The sequence below is a fragment of the Polypterus senegalus genome, chromosome 2 (genome assembly GCF_016835505.1).
Source record: "Polypterus senegalus isolate Bchr_013 chromosome 2, ASM1683550v1, whole genome shotgun sequence".
Taxonomy (NCBI): Eukaryota; Metazoa; Chordata; class Cladistia; order Polypteriformes; family Polypteridae; genus Polypterus; species Polypterus senegalus.
Window position 1 is genome coordinate 199,542,412 of NC_053155.1, and position 16,923 is coordinate 199,559,334.

The 16,923-nt window shown below is 34.8% G+C and overlaps 1 protein-coding gene across 1 annotated transcript in view; it reads left to right on the forward strand.

Annotated features, from left to right (window-relative positions):
- The window catches only part of atg3 (autophagy related 3), a 55,361-nt gene extending 40,890 nt beyond the window's left edge, over positions 1 to 14,471 (forward strand). The window contains exons 7-12 of the mRNA XM_039745164.1: positions 1,836 to 1,914; positions 2,529 to 2,563; positions 4,354 to 4,509; positions 4,891 to 5,018; positions 10,881 to 10,949; positions 12,672 to 14,471. Coding sequence (XP_039601098.1) covers positions 1,836 to 1,914; positions 2,529 to 2,563; positions 4,354 to 4,509; positions 4,891 to 5,018; positions 10,881 to 10,949; positions 12,672 to 12,753 — 549 coding nt within the window. The 3' untranslated portion in view covers positions 12,754 to 14,471. The remainder of the gene's footprint in view (positions 1 to 1,835; positions 1,915 to 2,528; positions 2,564 to 4,353; positions 4,510 to 4,890; positions 5,019 to 10,880; positions 10,950 to 12,671) is intronic.
- Positions 14,472 to 16,923: the final 2,452 nt, after the last annotated feature.

A 16,923-nucleotide genomic window follows, 5' to 3' on the forward strand; every position in this document is an offset into this window, starting at 1 on the left:
CTGTTACTTTGTTCTGCACATAAACCACATTACCTAGAGCTAGATCAATCTGTAAGTAACTGCATAGATCATGTATCTTCACTCCTTAACATGGAAGTACAACTTTTACTTTCAAATAAAATGAGACTATTAAAAAAAAAAATCCTTTATCTGCAGCTATAAAGGTACAGTTCCACATTTCATTTGTTTTTGTATGAGGATGCAAAGTGAATGGTGTATACTAGCCAAACCGCGGCGTACCATATGCCGCATAATCAGGCCGGTTTTTTAATGTTTTTAAGCACAGGGAGAATATTAACATTTGAAAAATCAGTAATGTAATAAATCAGCAAGAAAAGCAACATTGTAACAATGCACGGAACGAACCAACACACAATCGTCCGTGACTGAATTTCTCGTTCAGTATGCACTGCCCGCTCGTGTGCCCACCCTCAACTCGGCACTTGAGTCGTTGTCGTCTTTGCACAGGCCAGATGCACCTGTGATTCACGTAGACTTTTCATTGCTCTGTGCTGTTGTGGCTGCTTTTCTATATATAATCCACCAAGAAACCCAACCACAGTACTAGCGAGGTGGGGCTTAGTTGCTCCTTTCGCATGGTTTTTCATGGTGGATGCAGTCGGGTGTCGAAACCGAAAAGAATAATGAAAAGTCAATGTGGTTCAGACGTGCATGTGAACTTCAAGCACAGATGAAAGGGACTAACCGGGTGGTCGGTGAGTTTTTGCGTCCAGGCACATGGGCAGGCAGTGTGAATGCCTAGAGAGCGAGGGTAGACGTGGGCCGGTGAAAAAGGAGTATTGGTGGGCAGAGAAACGTCTTTCCTGTTCCTGCAGGAGCATCTAAGAAGACGCATGTTTGTCACGGATGCAAATTGTTGTATGTAGCGTGTAAAACAGTTTGCTATGGTGCACGCGGTCGTGCGTCGTAACCGAAAACTCGGTTTTTAAAGACTGCTTACTTCATTGTGTTTTAACCTCAGTTGTAAAGGATCGTTTTAAGGATCCCATGGGATACCCCTTGCAAACCGTTTTACACGCTGCATATGGAGATTCACCTCCGCGAGAAACATGCCTTTATGAACAGTCAACGTGGCTTGGAGGTGCATGTGACCTCTACGACAGACGGATATAAATGACGCCGGTTTTTTTGTTTTGTCGCGTCCGAGTTGGTGGGCGTGGCTGTGCGAGTTGTCGTATCCAATGGTCTTGGAGTTGGTGGGCGTGGCTCCTTCCTGCGTGCGCCATAATTGTCTTACTTGTCGGCGGCTTAGTGAATCCACGCCCCTTCTGCCGTGCTTTCCATGGGTGTCTTTGCCTTAGTGAATTATATATATAGATTCCTTACCTTTTTCCCTTCGTCTCATTCTCTCACTCTCTTTTTAGTTATTTATGAAGATGACTTTGGACAAACATTTAAGTAGTATTAAACATATTTGGTATCTCAAAATCAGTGAAAAATACTTATGATTTAAATTTGACAGAAATTTAAAGTAAAATATATTGCTTATTTACTTCTGGATTTCTTTATAAAGAAACTCTGAAGGTCTGTTTATAGTTATCCAAACCAATAACACGCTAAAGTTATTTAGTCCCAAGCTTTGCCCATTTATTTCTTTGCATTTAGTAATTATTAGTTTAATAACTGTTCTAGTTCACACATACATCAGTGCAATGTACATTCTCTCTGACTAGATATTTCAAAGCAGTCTTTTTCTTTTTCCTCTTGAAATCATTGTAATGCCAACGTAGAATAATTGATTTTTGCACTACATAATTTTATTCATCTAATGCAAGGATTATACTCTTATGCTGTTGCATTTTATTTATTTTCAGGATAATCTCAAAGTTGGTTCTACAGCTTGTGTAGATGATGAAGATGATGATGAGGAGGGTGAAGCAGCTGATATGGAAGGTAAGTGTTTGTATGTGTTAGATTTTTAGATTGTTGTTTACACACAACCTGTCATACTTGATTATTTTTGGCCTGCAGAGAGAGTTCATTTAAATGACACTTCATTAAATGGCAATTATCTCAATATTTTTATAGAACTGAATTAGCCAAGCAGTGCAATAGTTTTGTATTCTGCGGCAGTTTGCAATTTTCTCTTTTCAAAAACTATATATAGTGTATTTCATCCAAGGGAAAATTTTTTCCTTATAATGTAGTTATGTTTTGATTGTATCCTCTAAGTACAAAGAATAATGTATGATAGAATTTTTTGTAAGAATTTTACATAAATTTAACAAACAAGTTTCAGTTACTCTGTGTAGCAGTTTGTATTCATATGTAGAAATAAATCATATTCCATACAGATGGTACTGTGTGCCTGATAATAAAACAACAAATGAGCATACTTTTTACTGATGTAGTTATATCCATAGCATTAATATACAGTGGTTAACAGTTTCTAATGTTCAGTACTGGTTAGACATTTAGGCATTAATGATCCAGACTTCAATTACTGTATGTTTAATAAGAGCAGGAATCATACCTATTGAGTTTTTTCAAATTATTATTTTTTTCAGAATATGAAGAGAGTGGGCTATTGGAAGTTGATGAGGTATGTTAATTTTTGAGGTAGTCTGTTGTGTATGACATATTATTGTGACTGTTTACCAACAAAAGAAAAGATACACTTTTGTTACAATTTACAAATTTAAGAGTTTCTTGTTTATTTTTTTTATTCAGTCATTTTTACAAAAGGATTCTTGTAATTTTATGTTCTCAACTCTATCCATATAGACATTTACATTTATAAAGGAAAACAAATTTACATAATTTTGAAACAGTCCTTTGATAAATACTTTTAAAGTAATTGCTTTGATCTTATCCATCAATATAGTGTCATTAGCATAGTTAACAACCAAACACTAGACACTGATCATCTCTGGTATACAATGTAATGCTCTATTTACATGCTGTGGGTCAGACAGAAAATATGAGGTTTATCAGTGGGAATTGTCATGTGAAATGGTAGTTACTAGAGTGACAATTCCAAGAAAACCAAGAGAAGCATTATGCATTTAGATATTTAGTTTTTGTGTGTTGTTTCTTTTTTTAATGGGTTAGACTTAGTAACAATTTCACGGTGATCTTGTGTTTCTCCTAAAATTTACATGAACACACTAAAGCGAACTTGACTGAATTGTTTTTTAAAAACTGTTAATTACTGCAAATATCTGCAAGCAGTTTAAAAGAAAACAGTGAATTCAGAATTCATAAAAATCTTTTTTTTTTGTAATAATAGTGATTCTTTACATTTATATAGCGCTTTTCTCAATACTCAAAGTGCATCAGTGAGTGGGGAACCACTTCAGCCACCACTAATATATAGCATCCACCTGGATGATGCAATGGCAGCCATTTTTGTGTCATTAGTCTCACCACATATTAGCTTTTTGGCGGTAAGAGAGAGATGTAATTAGTGACGGGTGATGATTAGTGGGCCAGAATGACTAGGCCATGGTGGACAGTTTAGCATGGACTTTGGGATACACCCTACTCTTTAACAAGGATGCCCAGGGATCTTTTAAGACCACAGAGAGACAGGACCTAACTTGGAATCTAATTTAGTACAGCTCTAGTAAATGCTTCAGGAGCAGCAGTAGGAGGAGTCACCCAGGAGTATCCTTACGGAATGCCGAAAGCACCTCCTGTGGCTCCTGTCATTCTGAAGGACCAGCAACTCTACTCTGAGGCTCTCACGAATCGCTTAGCTTATCACCATATCGCAGAGCATCAGCCCAACTTACCGACAGCTCATGACCATAGTTGAGGACAGGGATGTAGATCAACATGCAAAGTGAGAATTGTGTCTTTAGAAAAATGAGTTCATTTTTATTCTGTGCTTAGATTATAAGTCTGCTATTATGAATTAAATAATTCAAAGTATTTTTATCTAGGGATTTTTTTAAAGATTGTCTTTTCTAAAATTTTATTTTCTAAAATTTAATTTCTAAATTGCACTATATATGGCATTCATTACACAACAAATTTAGTGTATTTAAGACCTTGTTCTTTTGGGTACAGCAAATCTTTATCTTCACATCTTTTTAAAATGTGTAGTGTTTGGATAATGAAATTCATGCTATTGGCATTTTATTTCTGATAATATAAATTAGTGTATTATGTTCTAAAATGCCCATTGCAAAAAATAAGAGAGTAGACATTTTTAAACCAGAAAATAAAGAGAGCTTGTTGTTAGTAAATACTTTACTAAGAATTTTCAGTATCTACATATGATTTATTAATACTAAGAACTTTTTGCATATGTTATATCAACTGGAATTAAAAATTTGAATTTAGGAAATATCAATTACACTGTAAAACAGTAAATTCTTGTTATTTCAGGATGCAGTAGACACAAGTAAAATTGTAGAGGCCTGCAAACCTAAAGCAGATACTGGAGGAGAAGATGCCATTTTGCAAACTCGAACTTATGACTTGTACATTACCTATGACAAGTATTATCAAACTCCACGGCTTTGGTTATTTGGCTATGATGAGGTAAATGCATGGAAATCGGTTTGCTTCTAATTGCTGAAATTATTCTAATGTTTAATGTTAGATTATTAACTTTGTTCAGTACTCTTAAAAAGCAGTGACATTTCAAACAAGTACAGATGATGTTTTCTCTTTAAGAAAAAGTATCCTGACATTGTTTTGGATTATTTTATTGTATATATTTATAGTTTGTTTGCAACTATAAAATGTTTACACTATATACTATTAATTGTTAATTTTTATTTAGCACAATATCCAAAAGTTTTACTTAAGAAAGAAACTGCACATTGTTGATAAAAATGATACTTTAAATTTGAATGTACAGTTAATGTAATTTCATTGTCAGGTTTTTTTTTGGCAATTTTTTTTATTATTCTTTTTCAGAATAGACATCCTCTGACAGTAGATCAGATGTATGAAGATATTAGCCAGGACCACGTCAAAAAAACTGTGACAATTGAAAACCACCCTCATCTTCCACCTCCAGCTATGTGTTCAGTGCATCCATGCAGGTATCCCAATACTGAGTTCAATTTAACTCCAAATTTTAAATTAATTTATAAAATCAGACAGTTCAGTCTAGGATGTTGCAGGGTAGTCCTCATTTTCAGGAATATTTTTTTCTGTGCTCTGCCCACTTCCCATTTAAATGTATAATCATCTGACTACTTTAAAGTATAAAAATATAAATATTTTCTGTGGTAATTACATTTTTCTTTAATTACATTGGTATGCAAAAGTTTGGACACCCTTGCTTAAAATGTCTGTTACTTTGAATAGTTCAGTGAGCAGAAGATGAACTGATCACCAAAAGGCAAAGTTAAAGATGACACATTTTTAATATTTTAAGCAAGATTACATGTTTTTATACTAACCTTGCATAAAATGCTGAAAAGAATTGTTTTATTTAACTTTATGCCTTTTTGGTGATCAGTTCATCTTCTGCTCACTCAGCTATTCACAGTAACAGACATTTTAAGCTATGGTGCCCAAACTTTTTCATGCCACTGTACCTGATCCGGATTCATCACTTCATCTTAATTTATTGGATAATTTCCATAAAATCTCTCACCATAATTTTAGCTTTGCATAGGCATAATGTACCCTGTTAGCCCACCCCATGTAAGTTCAAAATTTGTAGGTCTTTTTAATTCATATAATTAAATTGAATGTCTTTACCATATTTTTATGTCTGTTTCAGGATATCAACTGTTATATGAATAAATCTTTCTTTAAAAAACTTAGTATTACTGTTTATATTATGTGAAATAGGAGATCATCAAAGTTATTAATTCAGAGACCTAAAGCTCATGTTTAACTTTTATCTGATATTTAGATGTTTATTGGGATTGGTGAACTCATTTTGAAATGAGTATAACTCAGAATCTGTTCACTGTGGATGGAAGCGCTAATATTTTGTCATGTTTATATTCACTATTCACTACAAACCAATCCTCCTTATCTTAGCTAGATTGTTTTTTCCTAGTGTGCCATTTGCTTTAATCTGACAGAGATAAATGTTTTTGCCTTATTGTCAAGTACTGCAATTATTGCTTTATTATTATTATTATTATTTTTTTTTTTAATATAAACTACAGGGCTTTGTTCGCCAAACCCCGTTTTTTGTTTTTCTGGATACCCCTATTAAGATTTTTTTTTTTTCTCTGAATTGTTGCTATTTCATTAGTTTCACTTTTATTTCAAAACTTCTGTAAAAACACAATATTTGGAATCTTTCGAGTCTCAATGTGCTAAATCTTTTTAATGAGGTCAATGAGACATGTGTTTAATTACTTTGTACCATAATTCAGGATAGGTTTCTCTGTTTGGAATTTCAGCACAGACAAAACGATCTACATCATCAGCAGTTAATAATTTTTTTTTGCAAAGTAACCAATAAAATGCATGCGTGGTAAACTCCGTTTTTGAAATTCTCTTGAATTAAATTTCAAAACCTGACAATATTTACATACTTCTGACATATCCATATATCCATGTCCATATATTCGATCTCTATTCACCTTTTCGTTATTTCTCCGAGTAATAATTTCTCTTTCTTTGCGCTAATGCGATGTTTACTTTCTTTTTTTTTTGACACTGTCATTTTTTTTTCTGCTTTCATATTCTGTATCTTGATCTGCATGTGTTTCACACCTACTTTTTTTTTTGATTTCCAGTTTTCATTATCTGTAACCTGCTGTGCATGTGTTTGGCCCCCTTGTTTTTTAACCTTTTTATGACATTTTACTTTGTTTTCTACCTGTCTTTATTTCTGACCTTGCTTTATCCTGCTCTTTTTTTTTTTTTTAATGACACCTGGTCTGTGGTGATTATTTTCCCTTTTTCAAGTAATAATTTCCATTTCTTTGCGCTCTTGCATTCTTTACTTTTTTTTATACTTTCTGATTTTCCTACTTTCATTTTAACTTTCTCCACATGTGTATTGTGCCAACTTTTGGTTTTTATTTTATTTTATTTTTTTTTTTTGAGCCTTTCGAATTCCACTGCTTTCATAATGTCTAACTTGCTCTGCATGTGTATAGCGCCAATGTCCCGATTGGACATGCTTTTTTTTCCAATTCCACCTGTTCCGGGCTGATAATTACTGTCCTTATTTTCTGAATTTGCACCGAGATTCTTCTTTTTCTTTTTTGCGTCTCTTTTCTCTGCGCTGCTTTCTTCTTCGCTTAGTCATCTGCATTTCATTTATAACTTATTGTCCTTATATGCTTTATATGCGCTGAGAGCCCTGGATCTGTGTGTGCTCAAAGCCACATAAAATGTGTTTCTGGCAGCCCTTGCTCTTATTTATGTTTAAGTAGGGTGTGTCTTTCAAGAACCTCATGTTCTACGTCCTCGCGAGACGGTCCTGGGCCAATCTCTTGGCACAAAGTCTCATGTTTAAGGTCCCCGCGAGACACTCTGTGGCCAATCTCTCTAGTCTCACGGGTCTTTTAAGTGTCTTCCGTGATCTTAACATGAAGATCATGTATCATCGCCCTACTGTTTCTCTCCAGGATTTTTTTTTTTATAATAGAGAGAATGGCCTTTTTGGACTACAGTAATTCTTGACGTTGCACCATGGAGGCATGAGCAATATACCATGTTGACCTTTGCTCCACTACCTTGCTGTTTCATTGTGCTTAGCTGGAGTAATCCTAGCCTGGAAAATACCGTATGTTACAGAGGGAAATGTATAGTTTGCTAATTAAAATTAGAAAACAAGTTAATTCAACAGGGAACAACTTTTTTGGTATTCAGTCTGTTGTCATCAGTATCCTTACTAGCACTGCATCAGTGTTTGGGACCTACAGTATTTCAATTTAAAAATTCCTGTAGAAGCAACCTGATATTTTAAAAAAAAAAAACAAAAAAAAAACAATTGTTAATGGTGCATATTATCTACCTATGTAATAAATTGATAACTTTCCAACAGTTACTGGGACTATTAAAGAACTGCTGCTTAAATTAAAAAGTCTGAAATCAAGCAAATTGAATGGACCATATAGCATTTATCCAAGACAGTTTAAGGAGGTTACTAAGTGGATATTATATATAAACCCTTTAAAATATATTTTTCTAAAAGCGCTGTACACTGTGTACAGTCATACAGAATTGGAAGCTAGTATTTGTTGTCCCATTGTATTTTAAAGGCGATCTGGCTGATCCAAGTAACTATACTGTAGTACGGATAACATGAATCAAATGTAAATCAATCAAAGCAATTGTTATGGAAAAGATTACTTGGCAAGAACGAGATATTGGTTGGTTTGGACAAAGGATCTGTATTTTATTAATATGCTGGAATTACATGAGGAAGGAATGAGAAGTATATGATCAGAAAAGTGTGTGTGGCTGGTGAGGAGCTTTGTAAGATTGGCATTGCTTCTGACTGCTGTAACTGGTTCGCTTACAGAAACAATGGAGAGTTGGCTTTGATAGTTTTGCCCTTGATTTAAACATTTCCTTGAATTTTATATGGAAACAACAAAAGCAATTAAAGTTATTTATTTTCAGCTTTTAAGAAGGTCTGACATAAGAAGTTACTGATTAAACTAAAAGAAGTGGAAATTCATGATGTAGTGTGTAAATGGGTACAAAATCAGCCTGAATACCAGGAAGGGTTATGGTGAGAATATTTTCAGAATTAGGTGATGTTAAAAATGTTGACCCTCGGTTATCAATGTTGGGTCCGTTTCTCATTTTAATGTACATACAGTAAATGATCTTAATAAATACTGTAATAGTGTAGCAGAAGATAAACTAATTGGAATTTCAGATTACCTAGAAACAGAATTGTTTCAGATTGATCTGGGCAGAACATAGACCTAGGAAGATTTTTTGAAAGATGAAATTTAGTGGAGGTAAATGTAAACAGTTACACATAGGAACTAAAAGTGTTAGTATTTCAATATATAATGAAATGTTTGAAACATAAAGTATGCATTATGAGAAGAACCTGGGAGTCTCTGTGGCGTCTTCACTATCTACTGGTAATCCTGGCAGTGAACAGAAGTGATTTAATAAGGCAAATAGGATGCTGGGTTAAATACCCAGATGTGTGGATTGTGAATGAAGGGAGGTTATGCTTAATTAAGCTGTGTAACACACTTGTGAAACATTTTCTATAATACTGTTTGCAGTTCTGATCTCTCCCTATTACAAAGTAGACGTAACAGCATTAAAGAGCTAGAGAAGATCAACCAGAACATTCCAGGAATGTAATATGTAAGCTGTGTGCAAAGTCTGATGCAATTTAACCTTTTCATTTTAAGCATACTGTGGCTGTACGAGTTGGATCCGTGCTATCCAACTGTCCTGGGAGCCTCTTGAACCTACCACCATCTGTACTGTAACCAAGATGACCCAGGCAGATGGGGAAACCCCACCTCCCCCTTTTCTTTTCCAAAGTCAAATCCATTTCCTTGTATTGCTGTTAGGTCTTTAGGGGGCTCTGCAGCTCCTGACACGCAGGCTAAGGCACAAGTTCGCTATAAAGAAAGAAGGTCTTTATTGTAGGAAACACAATGTTTTGCATACCAAAACCACTACTCCAACTCTCAGCAATTCTCTGTTGCTGAAAATAACTCTGTCATCTCTTCCTCCACTCCTCTCAGCAAGCTTTTTCCTCCTACTTCCGACTTTGGCTCCCTGAGCTGAGGCAGGCTACTCCTTTTATCCAAAACCCAGAAATTGTTCTGGTATCTGGAGACGCTAGTCTCCTAAGCATCCCTGGCGGCATCTACGGAACCCATCCGGGCTGAGCCAATGAACACCAGTTCCCAACTGCCCTGTGGGAATCAGTGGTGGTACTGTAACCTAGGAGTGCTGCCACCAACCATTGTTGGCAATCACAGCACCTGGTGGCAATGCTCCACGCAAATTGTCTTCCCCTGTCGTTCCAGGCCATAGGTGCCCCGGGCAGGTAAGGATCTCATAGCTATGGCTGAGGTGCCAGTCCTCATGTGGCATCCCTCACAGATGTTAAGTGTAAATCTATTCAGACTGCTAGACTGTTGCTCTAGCTCCTCTGCCCATGGTTTCACATCAGGTTTTTTCCATTTTGCTGGAATGATTAAGCTTTATCCTGAGGCAGGAACATGCCTCCTCCTGGGCTATGTTGTTAAAGAAAATCAGAATTGATAATAGCAATTAGTTATTTTTGATACACAACATACTTTTCATTATTTTTATCTGTTACCAATGTGATTGTTCCTTCTGTTCCATATTTTGATTTACCCTGGAAGAACTTGCCTCTGTTTCCAACAGGCAAATGTATCGTTGATTCAGAATAAGGCTGCTTTTTTAGATACTTGATGTGCATTCCTTGGAATTGCAGAAAAACAATATTTTAAGCGGTCTTTTCAAGAGGAAGGTTACTGCATTCATGTTTAACCCGTTGTAGAAGTCATGTTGGGATTGACTTGACAGATAACTAGCAATTTTAGATTTATAGAAAGTATTTTAAAACAGATGCATCCATCCATCCATTATCCAGCCCGCTATATCCTAACTACAGGGTCACGGGGGCCTGCTGGAGCCAATCCAAGCTAACACAGGGTGCAAGGCAGGAAACAAACCCTGGGCAGAACGCCAGCCCACCGCTGTTTAAAATGGATAACTTACTAAATATTATATAGTGTAACAATTACAAGGCTTTAAATGATTTTAGTAATTCCAGAGTGTGTTTAGTGCTAAAAGAGAATTTGAAAAATGACTTGCAGGTTAGTGAAAGATTGGCTGTCTTACTAGTTAAGTACTGTAGTGTGTTTTTTTTTTAGTCTGTATTCAAAAAAATTACTAATGTCTTTCTTTGCATAAGCAGTTTTCTTTTTCTGTCAATTGTTTGGTCATTTTTTTCTTTGTATTTGCAGACATGCTGAAGTAATGAAAAAGATAATTGAAACTGTAGCAGAAGGTGGTGGAGAACTGGGAGTTCACATGTATCCTTTACAAAACATACTTTAAAATTCAAAAAAATTACTTGATTTGTGGCAGTCTGTCATGAAATACACAAATTGTGCTTACCTGAAACCTGCATTCTTGTGTTCTCTTTAACATGGAAAAATCAAAGCTGTATATTTCCTGAAAAGGCTTACATTGCGTGCAGGACAGAGAAGGGTTGATGAATCGTTTCTAAGATGATAATTGCAGAGTGTGCTGTAACAAATTAATTTAATTTAAACTAGTGTGTGTTAGAAAAAAATCTGCAATTTGTTTCTCTATAGATCATACTTTCTTTGATGTTTGATAAGATTTGTGTCCCAGGTAAAAGTTTAGACACCACTAGTCATATTACGTATTATGTTGACATTTGAATTAAAATAGTAAATACAACTTCAACAAATACTTTATATACAAATTTATGTTTCTGTATTGGCCACAACATCCTTGTTAAATCTTTTTCTGCTCCTCCCTAGTAGAGAAATGCACATCAAAACACAGTATTACCAGTTGCAAAGACTTAAGACGATGGCAAAATAACACAATCATAACACGAAATAACACGGTGTTACTAAGCTTCTACAGAGCTTAGAGGGGAAAAAAGTCCAATATTTACAATAAGGCTTCCGTGTTTGTTTAACATAATCTTGAGCAGGGTGGTATAGTGGTTATCTCTGTTGCCTTACGGATCCAGGAGCCTGGGTTTGTATCTGATACTTGGTTGTTCTGTATTGAGTTTGCACATTCTCCTCATATCTGCATGGGATTTTCTCTGGGTTTGTCTTACATCCCCAAAGCCACAAGTGTTAGGTTAATTGGCATTTCCAAATTGGACTCCAGAGTGCATGAAAGGCTAAGAGCTTAAGTGGGTACTGTTCTTGACAGGATGCCTGTCGCAGTGCTACCTGGTTAGCCTCCAGCCTCTGCTATGAATTAAACGGCTTTAAAATCCAAAAAAAAAAGAAAGTTGTATTACAGTATTCACCATTTTCTTGAATATATCCAATGTAACATTAACTGATTGATGTGAAACACAAAAAACTGCAAGTTAATATAAATTATTTTTCAAGTGTATTACTTGCTACTGTACATAATCCTTGTTTTTATTAACCATTGTTTTATAAATGCAATGGTTAATAATTATTGGACATACCCAAATAATGTTGTTTATTAAGAATAAAAAAAAAAACGAGAACATACTCCTGTGTAGTAGAATCCACTATATCTTTTAAATATGTTTCAGACTACAAGTATTTAAAATCTACTGTATTTCTGGCTTTATAAAACAACATTCTATCTTATTATGCAAAATGTTCATTTGCTCCTGTTCTTCAGTGTAAAAGCAATTACCACAGTTTAAAAAATAAAAAACAAAAAAGAAAACCCCTCTTTCACTGTTCCAGTGTGGTGCTGAGGTGTCGCCCATTGCACAGCTGCACTCGGGTCCCAATTTAGGCGCTTTGTTGTGTGGTGGGTGCAGCAACCCACTGTATGCACAACCCACTGTATGCACAACCCACTGTATGCACAACCCACTGTATCAGCATATGTTCCCAACCCCCTCCTCCTCCTACAGCATAATGTTTAATGTATTCTACTTGTAGTATTGTTAGGAGCCTTTTTCAAGATTATAGTTGCCTAGTATTGTTTCATATGTTTAAGACATACATTTTACATTCTTCTATAATAATCAATAAATTTTCCTTAATTTTTACTTTCAGGTACCTTCTTATTTTCTTGAAATTTGTGCAGGCTGTCATTCCAACTATAGAATATGACTATACAAGGCACTTCACCATGTAATTTTAAGTGACTACACAGGGTACAAAACCCCCTTTAAGACTTTTACTGAGCTGGAAATTCGTGGAATATTCATAGCTGGCTGGCTGGCTGCGTGGTGTATTATTGTGGTCAGGACTTCTATTCTATCTCATTCAGTAAATAAGACTTCACTAACAAACTCATCTATAAATAATCCAAGTATCTGCACAACTGTTTGTTTTCTTATTTCATTTCCCAGGACAGGCTTACCTGTACTGCAGCTTCAACACTTGCAAAGAATTATTAGATGTTTATTAAATCTTCTTTGTCCCTAAAACAAGAGGATAATCAGGTTAAAAACATGGAATGACCAGTTAATGTTCTAGGTAAAGAACCATACTTCATCATAATTGATGAACGTGAATTAAAAGCCATTTATACTTTTTCCAAACTGTGTAACTGTCAGTTGCCTTTGCTTTATTACAATTGTTTTGTTTAAACATTCATTGAATTGAAAGACTGTTCTTAATCAAGTTTTTTACTCAGTAATATCCCTAATTATATAATGTATAAAATATGCAAATCTGAAAATTGTTCAATGGAGCATTTTGTTTAATGTAAGTATCTTTAATTTATACATGTGCTTACCAGTGTTGAACTTGACCTGTTTGATGGTCAAATCCAAACCTTTGGCCACTCTTTTTAATGCTATGTTCATATTCTGGATTAAGCTGGCTGGGTGAATATGTTCAAGATACAGTTATTTTGACAGTTCAAGATTTACCCCTATAAGAATTTTAGCCATCAATTACAAATTTAAGTGTTAATGGAAAGGACTTGGAGACAGATGTAAATTATAGTCCATCAGCAAGTCGGGACTGTTTTCATACAGTTTAGCAAAAGCAAGAGGCTAAGCAATAAGTTCATTTGTAAGCCTCTCAATAGAAATAATATGAAAGATACCTGCTGAAACCAGCACTCCTCTAGACTTCTCAGGCAGATGAAATATGGATTCTATTAAAATGATTGGAGAAAACTGTGAACTGTTGGTTTTTGCATGGTTGTTTATTTGTCCATTTTGTTAACATATCTATAAAGTAAAATGCTATTTTTGTGTTTTAAACACTTTGAATTGAGCCATTTTAAAATACTGTACAGTTTCAGATCTAAAGTATCTTTTTAATCAGTGACAGTAACAGCACTAATAATGTTTGGTACACAATAAGTAAGTGTTATAAAACTAATTTATGATAGATATAGTACAAAACCTGATTTGAAATGTGATCTCATTACTTTCAAGGTAGGGTTTAGCCAGCTTTTAAATCTGTTCTAGGCTTTCTAGCACTTGGGTACAGCACATGAGTTCCTGTAATTGGTGATATCTACCACTGACTTTATCACCAGTTAAAACCAAAGAAAAATTGAATTTATTGGAACAGAGAAATCTGCTTCATAGCTTGAGAATGTATTATTTTGGGTATCATACAACACAACATCTTACATAGTGCATTTGATGAAAATTGGAGTGAAACAGTTTTTTGTGGTGCTGATTATATCATCCAAGCCATCTTTGAAATTAAAGAGGAACAGTTTCCATATTCATCTAGCTGTCAAAAGGTAATCTGCAGTTCTGGTTTTAACAAATCAATTTTTACCTAATACATCACTATTACTTTGCCAGAATCTGTAACATTGTCTTAAATTTTGAATGTGTTTAAACATCACAATAAAAATAAAAATGTGTCTCCTTTTTTATTTCTCATTTTGATACACTTTATAGTTTCTGGTGCTGCTCTCTAGACATTGTGACATTTATCAAAGTCCTTTTCAGACACAAAAGACCTGCACTTAAGGAGGCAACTTGTCCGGGTCACTGACATGAGTGGTGATTCTGTAATTACTAAGGAAGAAGTCCATCAATTTAGTGGATGCAGTTTGTTGTGCTCTACCATGCTGATATTAAATAAAGTGAAATGTTATTTAAGAGGTTTGTCAAATAAGATTATGGGGATTTTCAACTTTTCAATCAGTGATTGGGAAACCTCTTTGTGGTGGAAAATGGATGAGAATGTTGAAAGGATGGCCATAGGAAATCTTAACCCATTTCACTCGAAGCCCAACAGAGGGCAACAAAAGAAGCAGATGGGATCACAGCATGGGTATGTTTGAAATCAAACCAAATACAAAGACTTACATGAATTACAGAAGAAGTACAATTTTTTTTTTGGGGGGGTGTGAAGAAATGTAAAATCTGAAGTGGCAAAATGAAAACAATGCAGTTATAAATGATAGATGCTATCACTTGATAGAAAAATAATTCTGTACTAAAACCAAAACAAATTCAGACTTGAAAGCATAGTTGTAAAAAAAAAAAACGAATGATAAAAGGAGAAAACTGAAAAAAGAATTGATACTGAAGCTTAGGCAGCTATTTACTCCAGTAAAACAGAAGTAAAAGAGTTCAGGGGCCTTGGAGGTAGAAGGAATAATCATCAAAAATGAGCTGCAGATAGCAAATGAATGAAACTATTTCACCAATGCATTTTTAAATTACAAATTAATTTGTAATTAAGAGTACTATTACTTTTATATTTAAGTGAATTATTGTTGAATTCTTACTATTTTTGATGTTTATTACTTTATATACTTGCTGTATTTCCTTCTAATTTTTTGTTTCATGCATTTTCTTTAACTTCTTATAAGTACTCTGAAATACATGCCTTGTATGAAAATTTGCTGTTCAAATATATATTGTTGCAATTGTAAAAAAAAAAAAAATGAATGGTAGGCCTTGGTGTTAAGCAAAAACAAGTTCAGACATTACATTTTTCAGAACAGAATGGTCAAATGTGTTTTATACTCTTCTCAATTAAACATTAATTAAACTTTTGCCCTGTCAGGATTTTAGCAGTAGTGTTGAAAGAAATAAGATATATAAATACCTGCTAAGCTCAGTCCAGATTACCACTTAAAATATGGAAGAAGTACTTCATGATGGAATGTAGTGAGTACATACAATCTTTACTTGTGTCATATGTAATATTGTGCCATCTATAAGCTAAAATAGATAATGAAACCACTTGTAAGAAAACATGCAGTAAATAACTTTGTGAACCTGCATTATTCTTGGATTTGCATGAATCTCAAAATGTTGGAACCCCTGACCCACCCCACCTCTTTGATCCAACGTTGATGTTCAACTTATGTGAAACCAGAAATGGGATGGCCAGTAATCACTCTTTGGTCTGACATCCATGTGTGACTGCTGTGAAACCCCGAGGGGTGAACCTACTCTTCATTCTGATATCTGTGTTGAAACCCCCAAATGTGAATACCACCCCATCCTTCACTTTTACCTAGGGCAGAAAAAAAAGCTAGAGCCAACCCTGGGGAAGAAGTCATTAGTAGAGTTCTTTTGGGGTTTATCCTTTTACGACTATTCTTCATATTAATTATACAGGTCCTGGAATAATTAGTAAATTATAAAATTTGCAAACAGTACCAAAAACTGGAGAGTGAAATACTAAGTGGATAGTGAAAAGAATAAAAAAAACTACAAAATGGGTCCAATCATTGGAAAAATACACTTTAAAGGTACAAAGCACTTCACAAAAGAAAAACGAACCCTAATATAAACACAAGATGGACCATGCTGTCCTACAGGTTACAGTTTCTGTAAAAGATATGGTTTTAAGTTGGCAGAACATTCAAAATGTCTATGCAGTGTGCTGAAGCAATTCAAAAGGCAAATAAAATGTCAAACTTAGCCATCTGCTTTGGTTTCCTAAGATTCCTGAGTGATGTGGCCATAGTGGAAACATTGACAAGTTATAAAATGTATCAGAACATCTCGGCTATTAGCTGAACAATTGGGTTGAGCTGTTGAGTATTCACATAGAACTATCATGAAAGTTGTTTTTTGAATTGTAGTGTGGACAACTCTTATCAAGACCACATATCTGCAAACATCCTAAAAGCTATGTTCCTGGTTAAAATTTTCATTTTACCTGGCCATCTACTGTACATAAAAAAGATAGCATGTACTGGATGAAATTCCTTTGAAGGGTTGTTGGTTTCACTTGCCGTGACAGGGTTAAGAAAGCAATACAGAAGGATTTTGGAGTACATCTGCTACTTCTGTGGTTTGGTTTTGATATGTACAGTTGTGCTTGTAATTTTGTGAACCCTTTAGAATTTTCTATATTTCTGCAT